The 27,126-nt window shown below is 36.9% G+C and overlaps 1 protein-coding gene across 1 annotated transcript in view; it reads right to left on the minus strand.

The window, feature by feature from the left end:
* The window catches only part of hsd17b4.L (hydroxysteroid (17-beta) dehydrogenase 4 L homeolog), a gene marked incomplete at its 5' end in the record, with an annotated part of 145,500 nt that overhangs the window by 59,079 nt on the left and 59,295 nt on the right, over window positions 1-27,126 (minus strand). The window contains 5 exon segments of the mRNA NM_001092594.1: window positions 4,717-4,768; window positions 6,721-6,957; window positions 10,401-10,510; window positions 22,962-23,090; window positions 25,350-25,374. Coding sequence (NP_001086063.1) covers window positions 4,717-4,768; window positions 6,721-6,957; window positions 10,401-10,510; window positions 22,962-23,090; window positions 25,350-25,374 — 553 coding nt within the window.

Here is a 27,126-nt window from a genome sequence, read left to right on the forward strand (position 1 = left end):
ACGCACGATTCGCAACAACAGTGACCCTGAGAACTCGCAGCAACAGCTAATGGAAACCTTCACAAGATTCCTTGATAGAGGCTATAAGAAGGAAGTTCTGATACAACAACTTCAGAGAGCCTTACAATTCAAACAAACTGATCTGATAACCAGGAGAAATAAAGACACGCCTCAGACATCACGGATGATCTTTACATCTAAGATTCACATGTCACTAAACATCTAAGGAGCAGTATACAAAAGAACTGGCCAATCATCACCATGGACGATGGCCTATCCTTATTTGAAGCCCCTCCACCCACCTTTGGTCATGGTAAAAACCACAACCTTAAGGATATCCTGGTGAAAACTGATTTCATTGACAAATCCAGGACAACCCCCAACTGGCTAAGTGGGCAACAGAAGTTGGGCTGTTATCGGTGCCCAGATTGCACAACCTGCAGGTCTTTACTTATAGGGAAGGATTTCCCTCACCCACACACGGGCAAGCGCTTTAAGATTCAGCACAGACTTTCTTGTACAACGCCTTTTGTGGTTTACATTGTGACTTGCCCTTGTGGCCTTTATTATGTAGGGAAAACCACCACCCCCCTTCGCGAAAGGATTGCTAACCATAGATCAGCAATCAGCAAGGCACTTAAAGAACATTCAGCCAAACAACCGGTAGCTAGGCATTTCCTACAGATGGGACACGGCTTACCCACCTTCCGATGTATGGCGATTGACCATCAACCACCACTGACTCGTGGTGGCAACAGGGACTTGGCCCTCCTCAGAAGGGAAGCGAGATGGATCCAACGTTTGGACACAGTCACTCCCCGTGGACTCAACGAAACATTACCTTTGGGCTGCTTCTTGTGAAGATCCAAGGACTTTTTCCATCTCTCCTAACTTATTATATTTTGGGTTAAGCATCCCTTTTCACTTTACAGGACCGTACACTTAGATGTTCTGTCCTTACAATAACATTGATAACCTGAGATTTGTTTATGTTGTCCTACTTGTTGTGAACTGCCCCTTTGCTTAGATATAAGTCACAGGATAGGGGCCCCAGAGATAGAGTATGGCCCCCCCCCCCACTGTTTAACAAATCACTTCTATTTCAGATCTGTCCTCCTTTCCTCCTCTCCTATAACTTGCTTTTAACCAACTCTTCTTATCCCCCTTTTCTATTCTCTCCCTTCTTCTCCCTGTGCCCCGTACGTGTCAGCAGCTCTTTGACCGCAGCCTACATGGGAAGGTGAAAGTGCCATGATGCAGTGTTATGTGGGCAAGGACGAAAATACCCGTGTCAAATTTGTTATAAGCTAATCGTGTCAGCCAAGACGGATGGGTAATGTTGGCCTCTATGAGTGGAGAAGCGTGAGATCGCCTCTTTAGCGTTCCTTTGGCATTTGCAGCAAGTCTATAAAGTAACCTGTAGCTGGCTATTCCCAGAGCCACTTTGAAATAATGTCTGCTGGCCGCTTACAAGGAAACCCGCACGGCTCCCTCTGTCAGACCTGCACGTAACAGCGTCATCCGGTTGCCCCGGTAACGCCAGCTAGTGAGCAGATCGGTGTATAGCAGTCCGGGTGCGTCTACGCGCACGCCCACCTCTACACTGCGCGATGATTGGACGATTTACATAGAGGCATGTTGCGATTGGCTGGTGGCTATTTCTTGAAGCTTAGCCTTAAACTGACTCAGTGGCACTTTTCCCTACTTGCAACTTTCTTATTTTATCCTTTACTTTGTCTCACATGGCTACACTTGCCAACACTGTTAATACTCTGTATGATGTTCTCACGTCCCACACCGATCTATGCAGATCCCCACACTGTTTGGTGGTTGCTTAGCAACGGTTTTGGCGCCAATAAACGGCCAGGGGGTTTAAATTTTGGGTTGGGACAGGCTCTGGCTGTTTGTTTGTAATCTCCTGATGAAGATCCCTGTGGGGGATCAAAACGTTGAGTGGAATAAATACACTACTATTTTGCATCAAAAACTTCCTGTGAGTGTCGCTTTCTCCTGCAAATATCCATTTACTTTGGCTGGCATCCAGGTTTCGACGTAGTTAACGGAGTGCACCTTTGGATTTCGTATATATATATATATATATATATATATATATATATATATATATATATATATATATATATATATACACATACACACACATAAATACAAACACATTTACACACAATGTAATGAAGACACAAAGCTTGGACAAGTCTACATATAGCAATCAATAGCAAATGGTTGTGTCTATTGACGCAAACAGTGATACCTTGCCAGACATCCAGGGAGTAAAATCACCACTAAACTTCTGGATTAATGCAAAGCAGGTGCTAACTCCAAATTGGTAGATTTGTGTACCAATGGTGATACCTTGCCAGGCATCCAAGGAGCAAAAGCACAACTAAACTGGATAAATGTAAACCAGATGACTTTCTGCTTTAGACAGTTAAATAAGGTCTAGGTTGGAAGACGTGTTTGGCTTTTATTACATTACCACTTTTATCTCAGAATATGGAACAGCCTAGACTATTTAACAGAAGGTATGCTTGGATTGGTGTCTTAGCCCAAATAATCACAATCTGTATGTTGTTCTTTTTGTACACAAAAACTATAGGAACCTATCAAGCAAAAATTGCTTATCCCACTGGAGTTGCAGGCTTATAGGGTAAAACAGTAGGGTTTTGGGGGGGGGACATGTTGGGTAACATGCATGTGAAGTGAATTCCAACATGATTGTCTGCACCAGGAGCTCCCTCTTTGTGCTGTCCCTGTAGCACTTAAACTGGGTTTATCTTCACAAAGTACAATTGTGCCCTGTACTTCAGTGCTGAACAATCAATATATCCATGCTCAGGTGTGTTTGTGATAACTTTGTGTTTCACCACTATATGTAAATTTGTTGTAATTTCTCTAGTCAAACACACACTTATTATAAATTCAGCTCCCTCACATTTTTAGACACTGCTAGTTCTGGCCTTGGAAAGCCTAATCTGCATTGTACCTAAAGACTGAGGCATCTAAAGCTCTTGCCCTCAAGTTGCAAAGGACTACAAAGTTTTGTTTTGGGAAGCAAATATATTGTAACCCAAACCCTCATTGCTGCTGCCAGGTGTATGATATTCCGTAAAAAACAAATAAATATTCCTCAGGGTGCAAAAACTATGATTTACATTAACTGATAAGGATTTAATTTATAGATCACCAAAACTGTGGAAATTTCAGGAATAATTAAAAAAAAAAAAAAATCAACATTCAGTTAAGACTTAACAGAGGTGTGCTGCTGTTTTTTTTATATAGACTGAAATTCAGCTGCGACTATAATATTCAGCCAGCCACACAAATATGATGTGGCTCCATATTTTAACCAAGTGTGTAAAATCTGAACAGGGTTATTACAGCCCCAGGAGTTTCACTTCAGAAGTGGGGAAAAGTTTAAGAAAGATTAACAAGAGTCAGTATTCAGAAGTAATTTCTGACAATAAAATCTGAGGTCGGAGTCAGCATGGTTTTATGGGGAATAGGTCACGGCTAATAAATTTAGTTGATTTCGATGTGAGTGTTAGCAGGAACTTTGATAGAGGTGATAAAATAGACGTTAGTATTTGGTTTTTTTAGTAAAGACATTTCGTGTGGTGCCACATAAGAGGCTGGCCTGAAAAGTAAGGATTTAGGACCAACAGAAATGTTAAAGGGCATATAAAACTGGTAGATGGACATATTTCATGAAGTTGTTCTTAATTCAGGGTGGACAATAATAAGAAGTAAAGCAGATCAGAGTTTAGTCAAGGAATACGTTATTTTAGATTTATTAATGTATGTAAAAAATTCTTCTTTATGTGCTCATGATTATAACATACCGTATACAGGCTACATATGTAAGTTGAGAACGATTGAATAGAACAGAAAATAAAAGAAGAGATGGCAAGGCAGTCTTACAGTGGGTGAATATAGGTAAAAGAAATATAGGTGAAATTAGAGAAATCTAGGCTTGGCCTGAATTTCATTCATCGATGCCTATGTGATCTCTGGTTTGCAGAGTGACCACTGATGTCCAGGACCTAAGAACACCACCTCTTTATGGAGGTATTTGAAGGGGCATTTGTAAGCCAAAAATAAAATGAAAGTAAATTTACTCACAGTGCTCTAAATAAATCAATACCAAATTTGACATTTAGGGGCAGATTTATCAATGGTCCGATTTCGAGTTCATGGGAGTTATTTTAAACTCCCATCAACTCCAATGTACCCGAAATTCGACCAATTGCAATTTTATAAAAAAATTTAAAAAATAGGATCAACCAGCAAATTTGAATCAAATTCGATTCAAGTTTTTAAAACTCGAATGTCAGGAAGGCTACAAACAACTTCAGATTGATCCCAGGAAGTCTTCCATAGGCTAAAACAGCAGTTTGTCAGGTTTAAGGTGGTCAATTGTCGAATTTTAATTCTTAAAGGGTCAGTGTATGATAAATTTAGAAAATCTAATTAGAATTTCAAAAAACCTCAAATTGAATTTTAACAATTCCCTAGTTGAATTTCACAGTTTTGACCATAACAAACTAGAAAATTCTAATTCTCAATTCGACCATTAATAAATCTGCCCCATAGTGTTCCTATAAAAAATCCTCCTAATATTCCCACACAGGAACAATGCAATTTCTGTTTCAAAGGTGCTTTACTGGAGCATATTCATCTTTTAGTTTTTAACTTACTGACCTGATGTTGGAAGAGGCTTGTAGACCTCAAGATACTGTTCCCCATGCAGCACCTAAAAAAAAAAATACATAATCTAAATTGGGTTCTTGGCATCATTATCTATATCTCTAGATTCTTTATGGTATAGTGCTATTCATGGATCCTCCAATAATAGCAAGTTGTCCAGGTCCTGAGGCAGCAAAGCATCACAACTTAATTACACTACTAGTACTATGTTAGACTGTTGGCATGAAGTTCTTAAACTATAATGCTTCTTAAACATAATGGGATCTGTATTGTCCAAAAAATTCTACTTTTGACTAAGCTATTCATAGACCATTATCCAAAAAGATCATGGGAAATACAAGATAAGCATTGATGTTATTCTTGGATAGAAGTTGTTTCCATTGTGCTACTGTCCCATAAATCACATTTTTGTCCAGTCTATATTTTTATGGAGTTATGAACACTGCTAATTTTGGTAGGTCACTCACTCCTGGGAAGATCCATTACCTTTTCAAGTCTTCTCCATTTATAGATTGTGCACCCCGGAGCCCTAAAATGGCTTTGCAACAACATTTATTTTGTTTTTCATTTCTTTTGACATTTTCTTTGATACTGTATAGAGTTTTTGTAGAAACTTTGCAGTGATTTCACTCTTATGGTAAATCTTCTTATACGGTGAGACTAATTTAAGAGGGCTTGCTGCAATCAAGTCTGATTGTGTTCAATCAGCTGAATCTATTTATGAATTAAATTTGGTCAGTTGGTTGATTAAATAACTATGGGGGAAGTAACTTTTAACACAGTAGGTTTGGGTGGATAACTTTGTGCCTAATATAACTGCAGAAATATTTTAAAAACCGTGATATGTGTTTTTCAGGCTATAACAGTGTTGAACAGTAAACAATAAATATAGTGTCTCAAATGAGCTTTCTATTAAAAAAATTTTTTAAAAAGACACAGCTCTATTTCTATGATCCACTGCCACTGTGTTTTTTTTTTATTGTAGTCTTCCTATGCAGTCGATGTGGAGCATACAAGATACTAGATTATATAGTTATAAAAGAATACTTATGGTGAAATACATTGCGGTTAAAAGAAGTGTTTGCATACCCAGTGTTATTACTTCAACACTTGGCTATCTTTAACAAGAATTATTAACCATATGACTGGTGAACTATATTCCCTCTATGTGCTCATCAGTGGTAAATGAACGGCTTAAATGGTCAACACATATTTATATGCCAAGTAGGTCTAGTATCAAAAGTGAAATCAAGTATTACTTTCACAAGGTAATGGGTTTGATTATCTAGAATGCTTGGGGCATGGGGGTTTCAAGATAAGGGTTTTATTTATTTTTTTTAATTTGGAGCAAAATGAAATAAGGATACTACAAACATTTAAACATTAAAAAGTCCAATAATAATAACATGGATTTGCACTAGTTAACATCAAGTTAACATCAACACTGTCTTATTAGTACTGAGAAAAAACAATAGAATCAAAATGAAGAAATGTGTGTTTAGGGCAGAGACACGCTCAGATTCGGGGAAATTAGTCGCACATCAACGAATCTCCTCTTCTTCAGAGGTGATTAATCGCCCGAACTGCCTCCCGTCAGCTAGAATGTAAATCGCCGGTGGGATGGAAATCAGTGCGCTTAGTTTTCCAAAGCCGCCTGAAGTTGCCTCACAAGGAAACTTCAGATGACTTGGGAAAACAAAGCCATGCGAATCTTATTGTGTGCCCTTACCATTAAAGTTGCATCTGCAATTACACCTTTTATAGATATCTGAAACATGGTAACTAGCATTGATGAAAGATTGCTGCGATATATTCTATTGATAGTGATATTTGCATTCTCACAGCCCACCAGCAAACACACACACTGCTTTCAACTGAAATTACATTTACAAACCACTGTAAGTTGCAGAGTATGCTACATTTTTCATTATGCAAGAAATCAGTTTTGGTTTAAGAACCTATTTCAAATAGTTGTGTAATGGAGAGGGAGATACTTACCCTAGTAAAGTCAATATTAAGACCAGGAACAGATGCCAGTCCACCACTCATAAAGGCTGCCTGAGACACAACCACACCAAAGGATGGCAAGCAAGAAAAATCCTCACTTCCTTCATACAGGAATTTCAAGTGATCAGGATCTCTGGTGGACATTCCGACTCCGAGAGCATAGAGAATGGGCTCCAAATGGCTGTACTTATATAATGTTACAGGCAACTTCTGCCCAATAGCTTTTGCCTATGAACAGAAAATCAGATTTTCTACAGTTAACATTTATGAATGTTTACTAAGTGTCCGATTTATCGAAAATCAAGTTTTAGTTATTTTCACAATTCGAGAAAACACACGAGTACAAATATACTCAAGAATATTCTTTGTAACCTTGAATAGTCACCATTAATTAAAGAAAAAAAAACAAGAAAAGTCACAAAAAAAAACACATGGCAAGTAAAAGCTGGTGAGGTTGTATAGAAGTCAATGGGAATGTTCTCTGATAACTTTATTTATTATCCCACTTTATTAAAACATTTGAAATTTTCAGCCTCATTGAAAATAAATGGGACTGAGGTTCTCACTCGCATACGTCTTTTCTTTTGTTGCTTTTTTTCTTAAATAAGCTAGCATTCGAGAAAAAGGAGTTTTGTCTGCGTTTTTTTTTCATGAACTCGGATTTTGATAAATCTGCCCCTAAAAGTATTCAAAGTAAATAAATGAAAATTTGATTAGAATATAATATGATAAATATAATGCTTTATAACAAACTGAAAGTACTGTCATGGGAAAAAAACATCAGTTAATAGTGCTGCTCCAGCAGAATTCTGCACTGAAATCCATTTCTCAAAAGAGCAAACTGATTTTTTTATATTCAATTTTGAAATCTGACATGTGGCTAGACATATTGTCAATTTCCCAGCTGCCCCAAGTCATGTGACTTGTGCTCTGATAAACTTCAATCACTCTTTACTGCTGTACTGCAAGTTGGAGTGATATCACCCCTCTCCCTCCCCCCCCCAGCAGCCAAACAAAAGAACAATTGGGAAGGTAACCAGATAACAGCTCCCTAACACAAGATAACAGCTGCCTGGTAGATAGAAGAACTGCACTCAATAGTAAAAACACATGTCCCACTGAGACACATTCAGTTACATTGAGAAGGAAAAACAGCAGCCTGCCAGAAAGCATTTCTCTCCTAAAGTGCAGCACAAGTCACATGACTGGGGGCAGCTGGGAAATTGACAAAATGTCTAGCCCCATGTCAGATTTCAAAATTGAATATAAAAAAATCTGTTTGCTCTTTTGAGAAATGGATTTCAGTGCAGAAGTCTGCTGAAGTAGCACTATTAACGGATTCCCTTTAAAGGTGAACTTCACCTGTATTATTATCTTATATTCTTATTAAACAATTCAAATGAGGTTATATTTGAACATTTTACATACAATAGTAAAAAATAACAAACAATCTGTTTAATATTCTCAGACGAAAAGCCCAGTTTCTGATCTCTGATACCAAGGAAACATTTATTTGCCTTGTAAGGTTTGATGTGAAAAGAAGCAGAGAAAATATGCAAAGGGCTCCTGGACAGATTCCGGTTCTGACATTACCCCAGCATGCTCAAACACCTGGCTAAGAGAGGAGTTTATTTTTTTTTTTTTTAAAGCATTTAAGCCTTAAACAGGCAGTCAAGCAAGAAAAAAACTGAATCTGCTCCCTGGCAGCAAAGGTCTGTGGGAATAAGACATATGTATAGAAGCCGAAGGCTATTAAGCTTTACAATGCCATATAGAAACTAGTGCCAGCTCTGCTTTCAAAAAAGGATATGATAATGGTTTATAACAAATGTAACAGTATTTAAATGCATGCTACCGGAACAAATAGACTGCATAGAGCCTGTCCCTTTGTTTTGATAGCTGGATGCTGTATATGAAAAAAATAAAGCTTAAACTGAAATATAGGTTTAAAAAAAACAACAGAACCTCAGTAAGAGGCCCGCTGCACAGATTCAAGGGAAATTATGTACTAGTATTAGCCATCTGGAATATATTCTTAAATTATCAGTATGCAGGAGTGATATTCATAAGGGCGTTGAAAATCTCAGAGGATAAATCAGATTAATTACAGGGAAAAACAAGTCTTCAGTGGCAAAAGCAGTCGAACATTTTTGGACCCACGATTCCCATTCATTTTTTTTAAAGATGATTATGCTCACATAACTGTGGACAGTTAAACAAGCCCCCCTATATTCCTGCCACCTCTCTCCTAACATCAGCCATCTAGTAAGCTACCTTTGTTGTCCCACCCTTACAAAGAACCCTTTTTACTGAGTGTAATAGCATAAAAACAATCACACTGATAGCAAAGCTGGAAAAATAAGCATTAGCATACAGTGTTTTAAAATAGAGCAAGTTTTCAGATTGTGCCCTTCACATAGTGAAGATAGATGAAATGTGAAAACCTGAAAAATGTATTGGTACTAAAAGCAGTTTAAAACTGAACATTTATTTTTTTCTTAAAGGCACAGTAACACCAAAAAATGAAAGTGTTTTAAAGTAATGAAAATATCATGTAGTGTTGCCCTGCACTGGTAAAACTGATCTGTTTACTACAGAAACACTACTATAGTTCATATAAACAAGCTGCTGTGTAGCAATGGCGGAAATTGAAAAACGGCTATATGGCACAGGTTAACTAATGGATAACAGATAACACCATTAGACAGACAGAGTTTATCTGCTACCTGCTGTGTAATCTGAGCCTTTTCTCCTTTGAATGGCTGCCCCCATTGCTACACAGCAGCTTATTTATATAAACAATAGTAGTGTTTCTTAAGCAAACACAGCAGTTTTACCAGTGCAGGGCAACAGACATGATATTTTCATTACTTTAAAACACTTTTATTTTTTGACGTTACTGTTCCTTTAATGTCTGTTACATTGAAACGTTTTCTTTTGTTTTTTAAACAATGGAGCATAAGATAAAAGAATATAAAACTGCAAACAGAAAATGTTCATTTAAACAGGCCACATGCATTACAGGTATGGGATACATTATCCAGAAATCCATTATCCAGAATACTCCGAATTATGGAAAGGCTGTCTTACACAGACTCCATCATAATTAAATAATACAAATGTTTTAAGAATGATTTCTTTTTTTTCTGTATAATAAAATAGTACCTTGTACTTGATACCAACTAAGATCTAATAAATCATTATTGTAAGCAAAACCAGCTTATTGGGTTTATTTAATGTTTACATGGTTTTCTAGTAGACTAAGGGCAGGAAAATCCAAATTACGAAAAGATCCATTATCTGGAAAACCACAGGTCCCATGCATTCTGGAAAACAGGTCCCATACCTGTATTGTATTTATTATCTAATACTCAGTATGACCGTGGTGTAAAAGTTGTAGTTCCCTGGCCTGTGAATCTGTAAAGTCAAGAAAAGGTATATAGAGACATTTTTTGCAAGTACTTTTATCATGTGTTCTCTACAGCCAAAGCCACATTTTTTTTTTTACTGAAGACCTGTGATAAGTGTATGGTAAAAACATCTACATTACTTGAACTAGACTAATCCCACAGTTTAACCTACCTGCATATCCATAAGGGACAAGGGCACAGTTATACAATTTATATCACTACTCACAGCCATTGTTAATGGTATCGGAGTTTTATACTTACAGGATCGATGCTGGAAGATGACAATGATGTCCCGTGGCTAGTGGGATTCATAGACACTCCTTTTTCAGAATCCACTTGAGATAACACCTGATATAGGGGGTTTATAGAGTCTGTCAAGAAAACAATACAAATTAATAAGGAGGCATCTCTATTTACCTGGTTAAAATTAGAATTCTGATCCCAAAGTTGCCTAATGGGTCAGGATGTCAGACATGAGGCCGCCAAAGCTACTGTTTTCTATAAACCAATACTTTAGACTCTAGGAGCTGACAGTAATAACAGCTTTATGTTGTTATTCCAGGTTTAGGTTACCTATTTGCTTGGCAATTACTGCTTTAGAAAAGAGTAAATCCCAAGGGGTTGTTCACGTTTGAATTAACTTTTAATTTGATGTAGAGAGTGATATTCTGAGACAATTTGCAATTGGTTGCCATTTTCTATTATTTGTGGTTTTTGAGTTATTTAGCTTTTTATTCAGCAACTCTCCAGTTTGCAATTTCGGCAATCCAGTTGCTGGGGTCCAAATGACTCTAGCAAACATGCATTCATTTGAATAAGAGACTGAAATAGTAGTAGAGGGCCTCTATAGAAAGATGAATAACAAAAAGTAGCAATGACAATACATTAGTATCCCCTTACAGAGCATTTGTTTTTAAAAGGGGTTTGTGACCGCCATTTGAAAGCTGGAAAGAAACAGAAGAAAAAGGCAAATAACTAAAAATAGAGATAATGAAAAATCAATTGAAAGTCAACTGAGAAGTTGCTTAGTATTAGCCATTCCATAACATACTAGAAGTTAACTTAAAGGACAAGGAAAGTCTAGCTAACATACAAGCTTCTAATACCGGTAAATGCTTTACAAAAATAACTTAAGTGGCCCTGTCTAATCCATTCCAGAAAAAATGCAGGGCTCTCTGACAAAGACCAAGACCAGGCACACAAGCAATAAATCTCTTGGCAGAATAGAAGAGTGCCTTTTGTATTGACGACTTTTTGTCCAAATGCATTAAAGGAGAACTAAACCCCCCATGGTGATGAGTCCCCAATGCCTCTCCTCCCTGCACAGTCTTACACCTGATTAGAAAATCTAGAAATAGCGACCACACATGCAGAGTGAGCGCAGCGGAGTTCACGGGCGCCATCTTCTTCTCTGCAGTAATCTTCGTGTCTTCTTGCTCCCCTTCGGCAATTCCCGTCTCTTTCGCATGTGTAGTTGTCGTAAACCGGTAGTTTGCTCCAACTGCGCATGCAACAATACGCCGATCATTTCACAAAGATTACTGAAGAGAAGAAGATGGTGCGCGTGAGCTCCGCTGCGCTCACTCTGCATATGCGGTCGCTACTTCAAGAGGGTACAGAATTCAAGGGTACGGCAGGGAGGAGGGGCCAGCGGAGGGGGGACTAATCACCATGGGGGTTTTTTTTAGTTCTCCTTTAAAGTCAATGTTAATTTTTTTCAACTTATTTCTCACTCAAAATGCAGTTTCGCAAAAAACTAATTTGCAGATGACAAAATGTGAAATTTCTCTGTGTGCCACATGGTTAAATCTATGCATATTGCGCACCAAACTGTTTAGTAGACCCCTGGCGTTGATTTTTCTTTAACTGAAGTGACCCACAGGACTATTTGTATATGCTTACTTCATTTTGGGGCCTCTAAATGCCAGATACTTTGGTAAACCTATGCAAAAAGGGACCGTATTTAGGGTGCTTTTTCTTGGTATGTAATGATACACTGGCGATATGATGCTGGAAAGTTGAAGCTTTAAGGGCTATTCCACACGGGGAGATAGCCACGCGTTTGCGGTCGCGGCGACAAAGCGCCGCGCCAGTCGCCGCGACCGGCGCAGGCGACAGTTTTGTATGGGCGCCTATGTAAAAACGCCTGTGCTAACCACACGAGGCGATGCGCTTTTCAACAGTCGCCTGAAAATGCCTGGCGAGGCATTTTCAGGCGACTGTTGAAAAGCGCATCGCCTCGTGTGGTTAGCACAGGCGTTTTTACATAGGCGCCCATACAAAACTGTCGCCTGCGCCGGTCGCGGCGACTGGCGCGGCGCTTTGTCGCCGCGACCGCAAACGCGTGGCTATCTCCCCGTGTGGACTAGCCCTAAAGCAATTTTTAGGTATTTTTAGGTATTTCCCCAAAACCGACAAATTTGGATAAGCCGTGCGACTCAGTAGTTTGGAGCAGAAAGGCAAGGGTACTCATTTTATATTCGGTAGAATGTGTACTTTCCAAGAAAGGTTTTGGGAGGTAAACATTGGGAGCAAAATTTTTGTGTTTTTACCCAACAAAAAATGCAGTCAACACATTGATTTTTCATTAGCTGAAGTGACCCACAGGACTATTTGTATGCACTAACTTCATTTTGGGACCTCCAAATGCCAGATACTTTGGTAAACCTATGCACAATGGGCATCAAACAGTTTTGAGGCCCCCTGGCAATCAAATTTAGGGTGCTTTTTCTTGGTACGTAATGATACATGGGTGATATGATGCAGGGTCGGACTGGGGGGCCCGGGTCCCACCGGGACTGCTGTGCAGGGCCCCCCCCTACCTACTGTTAGGCGAATCGCTACTCGGCATACTTGCCCAGGCAGCGCATCGCAAATGGAGCTGCGATGCGCCGAAAAAAAATTCTTTTTTTTTTTTGAAAAACTGTTTGGGAGAGGGGGTCTGCATATGATGCTGGATATTTGAAGCTTTGAGGCAATTTTCAGATATTTCCTTCAAACCACCAATTTAGGGAAAGCCTTGCAAATCAGTAGTTTGGAGCAGAAAGGCATGGGTACCCATTTTAGATTCCGTAGAACGTGTACTTTCCAAAAATATATGGTTTTGGGGGTAAACAAATCAGTTGGATTTTCAAGCATAGAATTAAATATTTTCCTGATATGAACATTAGGATTTTTTTTTGGTATTTAGCGCTATAAATCTTTTTGCAGAGGTGGAAATACATGAAAACTCAGATTTAGAAAGCTCAGGTTCTCCTGAAAAAAAACAATGTATAGTTTTCCTAGGTAAACTAAAGGTTTCCGCTCAGAAACTGCCCTAAAGTGAGAGATTACAAAATGTTTCAAATACATCTGACATTTCATGTAACCAAAATGTCAAATTCTGCTGGCACTTAAAGGGTTAAATAGCAGGGTAGCTGCGGGCTGTACTCTGCATTTGTGTGCTGCATTGTATAAATACATACGGAGATCTGTGCATGAGAGAGAGTGATGTAGAAGTCTTGGGGGTGGAATATAATTGTGCATGTGGAGAGACAGCACATCAGCCATAATGATTAAGTCAGCCATAGAAACATGGTGATACAGTTCTGATTCATGGACAGCTTACTAGAAGTAACTAAAAGTTGGAGGGGGGGGCACTTTTTATTAAGATACATCTAGCGATTAGGTTCAGAGCCACATACTTTACTATAGGGATAGAAACTGTAGAATCGGCTAGCTTTGTCCTTTAAAGGAATTGCTCAGTGTGAAAATAAAAACAGGGTAAATAGATAGGCTGTGCAAAATAAAAAATGTTTCTAATATAGTTAGTTAGCCAAAAATGTAATGTATAAAGGCTGTAGTGACTGGATGTCTAACATAATAGCCAGAACACTACTTCCTGCTTTTTAGCTCTCTTGGTTTACACTGACTGGTTATCAGGCAGTGACCAATCAGAGACTTGGGAGGGGCCATGTGGGTCATATCTGTTGCTTTTGAGTCTGAGCTAAATGCGGAGGATCAATTGCAAACTCACTGAACAGAAATGTACCATGTGGCCCCCTTTCAAGTCGCTGACTAACTCAGAGTTATAGAGCTGAAAAACAGGAAGTAGTGTTCTGGCTATTATGTTACACATCCAGTCACTCCAGCCTTTATACATTACATTTTGGCTAACTAACTATATTACACACTGATTTGTTCCTTTAAAGGTGAACCACCTCTGTAAAGGTAACAATATATTAAAGATGGGCCTTCCACAGGGGAAACAGATTTGGTGGATGCCTTCTCACTCCAAACTGAAATGTCAGCAGGTTTGTGCATAGGGACAAAATGGAGTCTTTTCTGAACAATATCTGGTCATGAATCAGCCAGATATCTATTAGGTAGCTCTGTATTGAATCTGGCTATTTATACAGTCTCCGTCCCAGGGAACAGCTGATATCAAGCCAAGATGGTCCCCCAACTGGGTGGATAGATCAGGCAAAGATTCACTCGTTTGAGAAGATCTCTGGATGGTCAAATTTACACAACCCAGGAAATGCTATAATGTGTAAACTGGGTCCTCAGTAAAAATGTCACCTAGAGCTGATAAAGAAAAAGAATGTAGATAATGGCCTCTAATAAACAAACAACAAATGTTCTTATAATGTAGATTAATGTTAAGTCTGAATTAAAGATTTTCAGATTAGAAGAGTATGATAGAGGCTCATTTGTTATGCAACCTATGAGCCAGCTCATTTAATCTATAGACATGACTGGCATTAGTTGTAATTTTTGCTTTTTTAATAACTCTGAAAGCAGTGCTTAATTTCCAAGGATCAGAAAGGATTAAATTGCAATTTCCATCAAGCCAGTTTTAGTTTAAAGAATTTTCTTTAAAAATGCAGTCGAAATATTTACTGCAGGTCTGAAGAGTCAATCAATGGATGAAACAAAAGTAATTAAACGATGGACATTCTACAGCAATCTTTAAACTTCACGTGTACAAAGGTTTCCTACATAGAAGTCAGCACTTCCGACAGCTTCACAGATTGCCTGATCTTTTGTCAATATGTATGTTCATTTGAATAGATCATATAGGATGGGCAATGCAAGCGTTATGCAGCAGATGTAAGGAATCAAAAACACCCATATGAAGTCATTTTTTATTTGTAAAAAAATGTAAGTTAAAAAATTCTTATAGAGAAGTAAGATGCTATTAACAGTTACATGGATAAGATATATAAATAATAAAATAATAGTATTTTTGGGGAGTCATGGTATCCGCTGGATAAGAGATGATTGTTTACGTATAAAAGCCGTGGAGAAAAGGTTACATAAAAAGTCAAACTGTTAGTTTTAATGAAGTTCAGGTCTGTACAAAAGAGATTGCAGTAGCATGTTCTTCTGTATGACTTTACACCCATAGGATCATAAAATTGAGGGAAGGCAAGAGGGGCAGCCGGGACAGGAGAGGTTCTGATAAAACAGGCAGGAAAATCAAGAGTTGATGCTGAAACATTCCCAACAGATTTGATGCAAGAGTTGATGGAGAAACATTCCCAACATTTTGGAAATAGAAAGAGGGACAAAAAGATTTGCCACCGCATAGCGCGGCGACAATGTCTTTTTGACCACGCCCATGTTGTGGCCACACCCCCTTCCCAATTACAAAATTTGGCAGGTTATTAAAGTTTGAAAACATTTCTGTGGTTTTTATGTTTTATCACAATTTTGCTAATGAAGGGAAATTGCCCTTTAAGCTGCTGGTCACAGTTTCCCCACAAGACCTGCTTATCTTTAATTGTTACAATTACTTATTTGCTTATCTTAAATTGTTACAGAAGTTACACCTGGTGGCTGTTCTGGGCTTTCTGGCAAAAGCCAATTAAGTTAGAAACAATGGGGCAAATTTACTGAAGGGCGAAGTGGCTAACGCTAGCGAAAATTCGCCAGCGTGATGTCATTTTGCCACTCTAGCGCTACTTCGCACCCTTACGCCAGGCGAAGTTGTGCTCTTTTCGTGAACATTACCTCTTGCGCCAGACTTTACGTCGCCACCTCAGACCAGGCGAAGTGCAATAGAGTAGATAAACTCTAAAGATAAAGAGCTGGTATAGCTCGAAACGTTGCCGATGCACGAATAAATATCATTTATCACAGAACAGAGTGCTGCTGCAGTTACTTCAATGCAATAGAGTAGATAGGGATGGTCCAAAAAAAGTTTACATTTTTTATAAATCTCAAAAAAACGCTGGCGTCTTTTACTTTTTATAGGGTGATAGGCTGAAAAAGATCGAATTATTTTTTTTGGGACCCTCCTTCCCCCCTACATTTGATAACATATGGCACCTAAACTACACTGTGGGCACATGTGTAGGGCATTAGAACACATTTATTAAGGTTCCCTGGCCTTGTGTAGTGTAATGTATTTGCTGCTGCATATACCGCAATTGTACTTTAACCACACACCGTATGCAAATTTGCCATCGCTATCGTAACTTCGACCCACCGATCGTAACATCGCTAGCGCAACTTAGCAAACGATCGGTAACTTGTGTGCAACTTTGGATCTTTGTAAATTTGCACAGCCCTGGCGAATCTACGCCTGGCTAAGTGTGGTGGCGTACGGCGCAGCCAACACTGGCACAACTTTGAAGGTAAGTAAAGTTGCCCCTTTGTATCTTTTTCTTGCTGTTCAATGCAAGACATCAAAGGGAAAGTCAGGACATTTCAGTAAAAAGCCGGGACTGCAGGTTGAGCTGTTAAAAACGGGACAGCTGGGAGGTACGTGAAAGCAACTCTATAGGGGGAATGTAATTGGCATTTTTATGAATGTTTAACACTGCTTGCAATGTAAAATCAGTCTCTGGTGAATATTACATACACTACGCAGATTCGCAACAGCCATTTGGTCGCAAACATTGCGAGGAGGTCTAAAATCGGTCAAAAAGGAGGAAAACAATGAAAATCTTGGTCGCTAATGTTTGGAATGGTCTTTGCGTACTTTTTCGATGTAGTAAAACATATTACATTCCCCCATTAATATATAATACTATAAAGTTAAATAATTCTAACCTTATTAACTGGTACATTTCTTGTATCAGAGAGAATAAAGGTAACTTAGGGCTACAGAAAATGAGGAGAATCCCAAATTCCCAAAGTTGTAGAGATTAATAGCATGGAGGTAACAAAAGGGACAGAATCATGATCTAATGCAAGAATGTGTGCAACTGTCAGAAGTGGCAGTCTGATTGCAGGCGATTGCTGCAGAAGTGACTCAAGGCAAACGTTTTATGTACCTGCCTCTGAAGTTGTTATTGCTTGTAGATAACAAGGCCCTTGAAATCAACATGTGTAATAGAAAATACTGTAGGTAGAGCTGGAACACATATTACAGCAATTCACTGAGAGACCAATAGCAGCAATGGCACCACAATGCATTGATTTAAAATCTAGGCCCAATGGCAGAACAAAGGAACATCTTGCAATATGATGCCGAATACAAAATAAAATGTTGCCCTGTTCCCTTTAAAGACTATAACTGGGGATAAATTGTTCCAGCTAGAAGGGAGTTTGGCAGAGAAAACGACTGTTCCACAAAAGATACTAGAAGAAGAAAAGCACATAGGTTTTTCTTTTGTAGGAAAGTCACTGATGGTTTGGGAAATTTAAATTGTTCTATTATTACAGAGAATATGGAAATCATTTTTTAAAATTTCGATTATTTGGATAAAATGGGGTCTATTTTATCCTATACCTGTACTGTTTTATTATTACTGATAAAAAGGAAATAACTTTTCAAAATTTAGATTAATTGGATAAAATGGAGTCTATGGGAGATGGCCTTTCCGTAATTCAGAGCTTGCTGCATACCTGGTTTCCTGAAGAAATGCACATAGGCCACACAAAAACAAAAAAAAGCAGAAAGACTGGATTCTACACATCAAGAAACTCACATCTGATAAAATCTGTGTGTAGAATTGAATTCACCTTTTGTTAAGATGGTCAAAAAAAATCATAAATGCAACAAAAATATAAATGACAACTACAAATTATGAACAACCCCCCGAGCCTTTGTTCACAGTCATCACAAATAAAAAAAAAAGAAACCTTGCTGAAAGATTCACCCTATCAGCAAGGCTAGATAGTTTTCTCAAGTAAGCCTCTTATCTAACACGCTTAAAATGAGCAAGTTCAGTAGGCCATACCAACCATTTAGGATGGACTAATTGGTTATTCTGGATTAGTGCACACTGACACCTATGGCATAAAATGAGCTGCAGAGCCTTTTAAGTCTTAAAATTCTCTTACAGATTCCGAGTGGTGCAAGCTTTCAGTTTCTTCACCATTACATTGGGAAAATAAAAATAAGGATGCAACTTATTAACTAGACCCCCTGCTCCTAAACAGCAGAGATTTATGGAAAAATGAAAATCTTGATGTGGCATTCTCAGTTCAGATACCAGCAGAAGAAGTTGGAGCACTTTTCCAGTAGTGCAGCACACTGAAGTACAATAAATAATACAGGTATAGAACCTGTTATCCAGAATGCTCTGGACCTGAAGTTTTCCAGATAACGGATCTTTTTGTAATTTGGATCTTAGTACCTTAAGTCTACAAAAAAAAGTCATGTAAATATTACAGTTAATAAACCTAATATGCTGGGTTTATTTCCAATAAGGATTAATAAAGATCAAGTACATGGTACAGTTATGGGACCTGTTATCCAAAATGTTAGGGACCTGGAACTTTCCAGATAAAGGATCTTTCCATAATGTGGATCTTCATACCTTAGGCCTACAAGAAAATCTTTTAAATATTAAATAAATCAAATAGGCTGGTTTTGGCTCTAATAAGGATAAAGTACCGTACATCTTCTTTGGATCAAGTAGGTACTGTTCTATTATTACAGAGAAAACGGAAATCATTTTTAAAAATTTGGATTATTTGGATAAAATGGAGTCTATGGGAGATGACCTTCCCATAATTTGGAGCTTTCTGGATATTGGGTTTCCGGATAAAGGGTCCCATACCTGTACTGTTTTATTATTATAGATAAAAAGAAATAACTTTTCAAAATTTGGACTATTTGGATAAAATTTAGTCTATGGGAGACAGCCTTTCAGTAATTCGGAGCTTTCTGCATAATGGGTTTCCAGGTAACGCGTCCCATACCTGTACTGTTTTATTAAATCAGATAAAAAGAAAATAACTTTTCATAATTTGGAATATTTGGATAAAATGAAGTCTATGGGAGACTGCCTTTCAGTAATTTGGAGCTTTCTGCATAATGGGTTTCCAGACAACGGGTGCCATACCTGTACTTATGTTTAAACACATTCCTTATTTTCTAACTTGATTCTTTATGTTTCTTATTTGATTCTTTTTCCAGGTCTTATTACAGAAACATTTGCCAACGTAAGAAATCTATTGCAATTCATGAACACCATCAGTCCCTAAGAAATCCAATCCTGGCAGAAGGATTCGGCTGAATCCTGCTGAAAAGGGCCAAATCCTGGCCGATTCCGGAACAGAATCGTGGATTCGGTGCATCCCTAGTTGGACTACAGAAAAGTCTTTAATATATTTCAGTCCATACAAGTAAAGGAAGAAATAGGTTTCAGAAATCCACCAAATTGCATTAGAGAGAATAAGAAATAAAGAAAGGCATGTTATTTTCTAATATACAGTATAGGATGCTACACTGTCTTTTTATGGTCTTCCTTTTATACAACCATTACTTACCGAGTTCTTCCAGCTTTCTATGTAGCCCATGGGGTGATACATGATGGAGATGGTATACAGGACACGTTTTTATTTGTTTTTACTATGAATCCTGAACCTTTGTGTCCTCCTGTTCTGAGTGTACTAGAACAACCCTCCTAACTACCAGTGTAATTGGAGGAGGTTTTCCTATATTAAATTATCATCAGTGGTTCGTACAGCATTTTTTAACTTCATCTCATCTGGTATGGCTAAATCTTGTGTTTTCATTTTTAGAAGATTGTTATGGTACTTTTACAGTAACACTGTCTTATCTGCATTTTTATTACAGTCTGTACCATCCCATACCCATAGTGTTTGGTTCACATCATTTCTTTCATTTGTCATTGCTACATACTTAATTGGTATTCTAACTTCAGGAACATTTTTATGGGAGTCCTCATTATCACAGCGTCTCTTGCTTCATATCCATTCGCAGAATGCTGCATTATTTTGGTCCTTGGGACTTTTTATGGTGTCTTATTACCATTTCAAGTACTTTTTAATTCTTTAGTGTCCTCTATATACGCTTTTACTGTATTTCCTTGCCTTACATAGCACCAGGTAGTTTCCCTAACTTAAAAAAAGGCTACATACACCTAATTTGGCCTTTCTTATGAAAGATTTAAATTACAGGTATATGTTATCTGGAAACCCGTTATCCAGAAAGCTATGAATTATGGAAAGGCCTTCTCCTATAGACTCCATGTTATCCAAATAATTCAATATAAATAAATGCTTTCCTTTTATCTCTGTAATAATAAAATATTACCTTAATAAAATATTACCTTGTACATTAATCCTTACTGGGAGGAAAACCAGCCCATTGGATTTATTAAATGGTTACATGATTTTTAAGGTTTGAAGATCCAAATGAAAGAAAGCTCAGTTCCCAGGTCCTGAGCATTATGGATAACAGGTCCCAAACCTGTATTTAAATGGTATCATTCCTTTCCACCTACAGGTATGGGACCTGTTATCCAGAATGCTCGGGACCTGGGGTTTTCCGGATAATGGATCTTTCCGTAATTTGGGTCTTCATGCCTTAAGTCTACTAGAAATTAATTTAAACATTAAATAAACCCAATAGGCTGATTTTGCTTCCAATAAGGATTAATTATATCTTAGTTGGGATCAAGTACAAGCTACTGTTTTAGTATTACAGAGAAAAAGGAAATCATTTTTAAAAATTTGGACTATTTGGATAAAATGGAGTGTATGGGAGACAGCCATTCCGTAATTTGGAGCTTTCTGGATATCGGGTTTCCAGATAAGGGATCCTATACCTGTACTACAATATTACTCAAATGTACAACTACACTCACCATAAAATAGTAGGGACGCATCGAATCCAGGATTCGGTTCGGGATTCGGCCTTTTGCAGCAAGATTCGGATTCAGCCGAATCCTTCTGCCCAGCCGAACCGAATCCAAATCCTAATTTGCATATGTAAATTAGGGATGGGATGGGAAATCGCGTGACTTTTTGTTACAAAACAAGTAGGTAAAAAATGTTTTCCCCTTCCCACCCCTAATTAGCATATGCAAATTAGGATTTGGATTCAGTTCGGTATTCGGCCGAATCTTTCGCAATGGATTCAGGGGTTCAGACAAATCCAAAATAGTGGATTCGGTGCATCCCTATAAAATAGAGAAATCGTCAGGAGAAATAAAACACAGGAACAACTGAAATACTCCCACAATATGAACACCTAACATGCGAAAAAGGTTTTGATTAAACAAAATGATTACAGCCACTTCCTTGACTTTCGGAGCAGAGGAATTAATGAACCAATAGCATACATTATACAATCTAATTACCATTATTACTGTATGCAGCTCTATACACATTATTATTTTAAGCACAGCAGGTCCCTACCTTGTAAAATATAATTAGACATTCACCTCTTAGGACAAACTTATCAAAGATCAAATGGAAAGTCCCACAGGATTCCTATCTGTTTTGATCTTTATAGAAATCTTGATCAAACTATTCAAATTATTCTATTGGTTCAATAGGAAAATTCAATCCCTCAGAACTCCAAAAATGTACTGGTTTAATACATTAAATCCCTTGTTAGGCTACGGGCAATGATAAAGCCATTGGTTTAACTAAATATACATAATATCTGTATTGATTTGTGATTTTGTTGCATATGAAGCCATTGTGCTGCATTCTCAGTTCAGTGCTAAAGTTCATCAAGAGAGTTGAAGAGTATGGAGTAGAAAGACATTTACCCATTTTGTATCAATCGGAATATGTACTTATTTGTAAATATTTGGTTTCTGGGGTAAACCAACTGTTAAGAGGTTTTTTTTTGCAATCTATGATATGCCAATTTCTGGTGTAGTCCTTTGAAATTTGGTAGTGTGCTGCTAGGAGCCAGAAATCCTTATAAAACCACACATATTTGGTACTGGAGCATTCTGGAGACATGGTCTTTTGAAAATCAGTTGTATTTTCACACATTCATTTTTTTAATATATATCCTTATTTTATATATATATATATATATATATATATATATATATATATATATATATATATATATATATATATATATATACATATACATATATACACAGTATATACATTTATATATATATATATATATACACACACACACATATATACATATATATATATATATATATATATGCATATATATATACACATACATATATATATATATATATACACATACATACATACATACATATATACACACACACACACACACACACACACACACACACACACACACACACATAATCAAGAATGCCCAGCTGGCAAACAATACAGAAAGTGAAAAAATTATCATCTCAAAAACCATAAGTAAAACATTACAATATGTGTTTGTGAATAAAATACAGCACAATAATAACCACATGGGTGCGTTTTTAGTTATGGCAGTCCCCCTTTGATTAAAGTTTTGATTTTCTTTATGGTCTAAGAACTTCTCTGCTTGTATCGTTGAGCTAAATGACAAGTGAAAATGTACTGCAAGGCTATTAGAAAGAAAGAATACACCATATATTTACTAGGTATCACTAGACACAATAATAAAACGTTTGTGGTCTAATTTATATGGTGTACCTTGGATTGTCTGTGGCTTGTCGGCATTATCAAAATCACAGATCTTTGCCCACTCATCACGTACAGCTTCTGGTGTCATTGGACGATTCGTCTGCCTGATAATAGCACCAAGAGATCGCTCCCAACGCACTAATTAGAAAGATGGAATAGAAATTATTGATCAGGAAGCTGGAGGTAACAACAAAGAGTTAGAAGAACTACAAAACAAACTTACTTCTCAAGGATACTTTTCAACAGGCTTTTCTAAACTATCCACCGCATTTGCTAACAGCTTTTTAAACTTAATGCCATTCATCCTTCTTAACAAAATACTAAACGACTTTGCAGCAGGAGACGATACAGAATTTTCATCACACTTAACAGCTCAATAAGTCTTTAGATTTTTGTGGATGAGGTGCAATTCTACATCCATGCAGTTAAATTATTGAACTGTCTTCTTCCAAAGGAAATGCACAGTGTAACATAATGGAACAAAAAAATTGAAAGTATAAGTTTAAATATAACCTGACAGAAGAAGGTGAATAAAAAGCAAATACTTTAAAAAAATAATGGGATGCTCTAAACTCTGCAAGGTATACAGTTATGCTCACTATTTCTGTGTTTATGCACTTCCATAAGCAATGTTACTAAACATAAAAAATGGTAAACCAATTAAATTCTTTATTTATTTGAGCAGGCAAAATGGTTTCACCACCATTTTTAGGCGCAAAAAGATAATTTATGATTAAACAGCCATTTGACTAATTATTTTACTGGAAATATCTTGTTGAATAAGGAAATTACTTATGTTTATAAAATTAAACAATTCTTCACAATTAAATGGGGCAGTGTATTTTATAATTCTCAGGTAGCGGAGATGAATATCTTAAAGTGGACCTGTCACCCAGCCACAAAAATCTGTATAATAAAAGTCCTTTTCAAATTAAACATGAAATCCAATTTCTATTTTTTTATTAAAGCATTCATAGCTGTTGTAAATCTCAGCTGTCAATCAAATATTGTCTGCCACTCCTCTATGCCCTGGGTATAGAGACGAGGCAGACAATTACTTTCACTTTCCATTCAGCACTTAATAGAAATCGATGCTCTCCCCACATTCCCCCGTTCTCTTTACCATTTAACTGTGTAGCCAGGACATGGGGATGGACTTTAGGTCCCCCATTCTGGTGCACAAACAAGATTCTGAGATGATACAAGGCTTGTCTTAATAACAGTGTGCATAAAATGGCTCCTGCCTGCTTGCTATAATTATGAATTCCCAGACTGAAGGAAGCAAGAGTCAAATAATTTATATTGTGTAATTAAAGTTCATTTTGCTCGACTAATGTGATAAAATAGGATTTTGAATAATTTTTTTTGGGTGATGGGTCCCCCTTAAAAAAAATGCAATAATTGTTAAAAGAAGGGCAGCTGCAAGTGTACCTCATCCAATTATGGGTTTTACAGCACTGCAATTTAGTGAGGCTTTAATAGAAACAATATCTGGAAATAGATGCAATCAACAGATGCAGAGAAATCAAATCAACAGAGATTTAAATATGTATGAATTTAAGATGTACTGGAACAAACAAAATCGCTTATGTCACAGAAATAGCACAATATAAGGGATATTAAAATTGGTTGGTAATGGAATATTTTAGAAAAGTTTGGGAAATGTGAATTTAAGCTCATATTGAAAACAGTAAGGGGTTTATTTACAAAAACAGAAATTTTTCTGGTGTGGCTTTTTAGTGCAAAAATTTTAATCTTTTGTGAAAAAAACCTCAAATTTATTTGCAAAAAGTCCAAATATGAAAATCCGCTATCTCAGACCTGTTGAGGACATGTATAAGTCAATGGGAGATGTCCCTATTCTGCTCAATTTTATTATTTTTATTTTATTAATAAATAAGGCAAAATCGGGGATGGGAGTTTAGTAGAGCCTAAATAAAATTTGGATTTTAGTAAATAACTCCCTAAATCTGTAGTTATTATATTTTGACAAATATTCACAGTCACAGCAGAATAGGAGACTGTACAAGAAACCATTGACTTTTGGGTAGGAAGCAATCAGTGCCCTGTCCAGTTAACTATATAGTTAATAATAAGTGATTAGCAATAATAATTAGTGGAAGTCTGATTTGTTTCAGACTTCTCGGGGACCAAGAGAATCATGAGCAATTAAATGTTATAAAGGCTCCTTGCTTAACTCTATATTTAAAAAACAATGTTGAAACACTAGTGACCCTAATAAAAGGTATTTATTATTAAGTTTGTTTTAATTATTATGATGATAATAACAGGGGATGTTTACTTTTATGGTACAACAGCATGCACCCAGCATTATTATAATATTAAATAACAGCCTTGCAATATATTGTTTGTCATGTCAGTCACTGAGATACTTACATTTTCCTACCCATCCTGCTCCCACCTATTGAAAGACAAAATGTGAAAAGTGCCATAAATAATTAAAAAACAAAATAGGAAACAGGTAATTTTCACAGCTTTGTAACAATTCTTTGTCAACCTAACCTTAAAAGACCTGTTCCGCAATGTAGCAGTTTATATGTCTAACCTTATCTCTAGATACAGTTCTCTCAAAAAAAATCATTTTGTTTCTCCAGTGGCCTTGAATGGCCTTGTATCCTCCTAACACACAGACAAACAGAAATATTTTTCAAAATCCTTAGTTTTTTCTTTTTTTTTTTTTTTTTACTTTTGTGCACATGCACCTTTGTTCAATGTCTTTTTACTTTTAAAGTATTACCACACAACCTAAACAACATTTTGTTGATGCTTTATGTTTTGTTTATAAATACATATACCGTATATACTCGAGTATAAGCCGAGGTACCTAATTTTACCTAGGAAAACTGGGAAACTGTATTGACTTGAGTATAAGCCTATACTATATACTTGCAATATAAGTGAAACAGAAAGTTATCAAAGATCGTATACAGCTTTATGCCACAGATTCTGCACAGATACACACACACACCAAAAAAACAAGGTGCAAGGACAGAAGCAAATGTGCATCAACTCAAGTGCAACAACACAACAGACACAATCCAGAAAATCACATTATCTATATCTGCTTTCTTCAACCTGATCTATAGCATTTCAAAAAGCCTACCTGGATGTTGCTGAACTACATCTCTCTGCAACACCCAAATAACTTAAAGGTGCAGAATAGCATGCGTGAAAGCATGGAATAGTGGAAATCAGCGCCAGTCAGCCCTCTCCATGAGGCGTGTAACTCCATTGGGAACCGGTCTATACCGTCTATTCATACAAAGGCAGACTCTGTCGGCACTAAACAGTGCACATAAGGACATCGCCAAATTGTGCTGTCAACCCCCCCCTTCCTCGGGTCCTTGCTGTCCTTCTCCAGCCTCCTCTTCGTCCTCTTAGCATATATATATATATATATATATATATATATATATATATATATATATATATATATATATATATATATATATATATATATATATATATATATATATATATATATATATATATATATATATATATATATATATATATATATTAGGACCATAAATGTATTAAAGGAGTGGTTCACCTTTCAGTTAACTTTTAGCATGTGCTAGAATGGACAGTTCTCAACAACTTTTCAATTGGTCTTCATCATTTATTTTTAATAGCTTTTTAATTATTTGCCTTTTTCTTCTGATTCTTTCCAGCATTTACCCCATCCAAAAACACATTTGGACCCTAGCAACTAGATTGCTAAAATTGCAACCTGTTGAATAAAAAGCTAAATAACTAAAAAAAAAAAAAAAGAATACAAAACAATTGCAAATTATCTCAGAATATCACTCTCTACATCATAATAAAAGTTAAATCAAAGTTGTACCACTCCTTTAAAAACAATGTGGGATGTAGACACTGTTTGTTTTTTCTCAAATACAAACCTATCCTCATAAGAAATAGTACGATTTTCAGTGACAACGTTCAGATTTTGTGACATCAAGCACAGAAGTGAGTAGTATGACTGGGTATGCATCACTGAGTTAAGACAGAAGCTAAATTGAAAGCAGTAATTACAAACAGAAAACGGTTTGATGGCATTTGGATACAAAGCTATATGTATAAATATTGAGTGCCTGTTTTGGCTTTAAACAAACTAAACTAAAGATATGCTGTCTGTTCTTACTGCTCT

This window comes from Xenopus laevis, chromosome 1L (assembly GCF_017654675.1).
Source record: "Xenopus laevis strain J_2021 chromosome 1L, Xenopus_laevis_v10.1, whole genome shotgun sequence".
Taxonomy (NCBI): Eukaryota; Metazoa; Chordata; class Amphibia; order Anura; family Pipidae; genus Xenopus; species Xenopus laevis.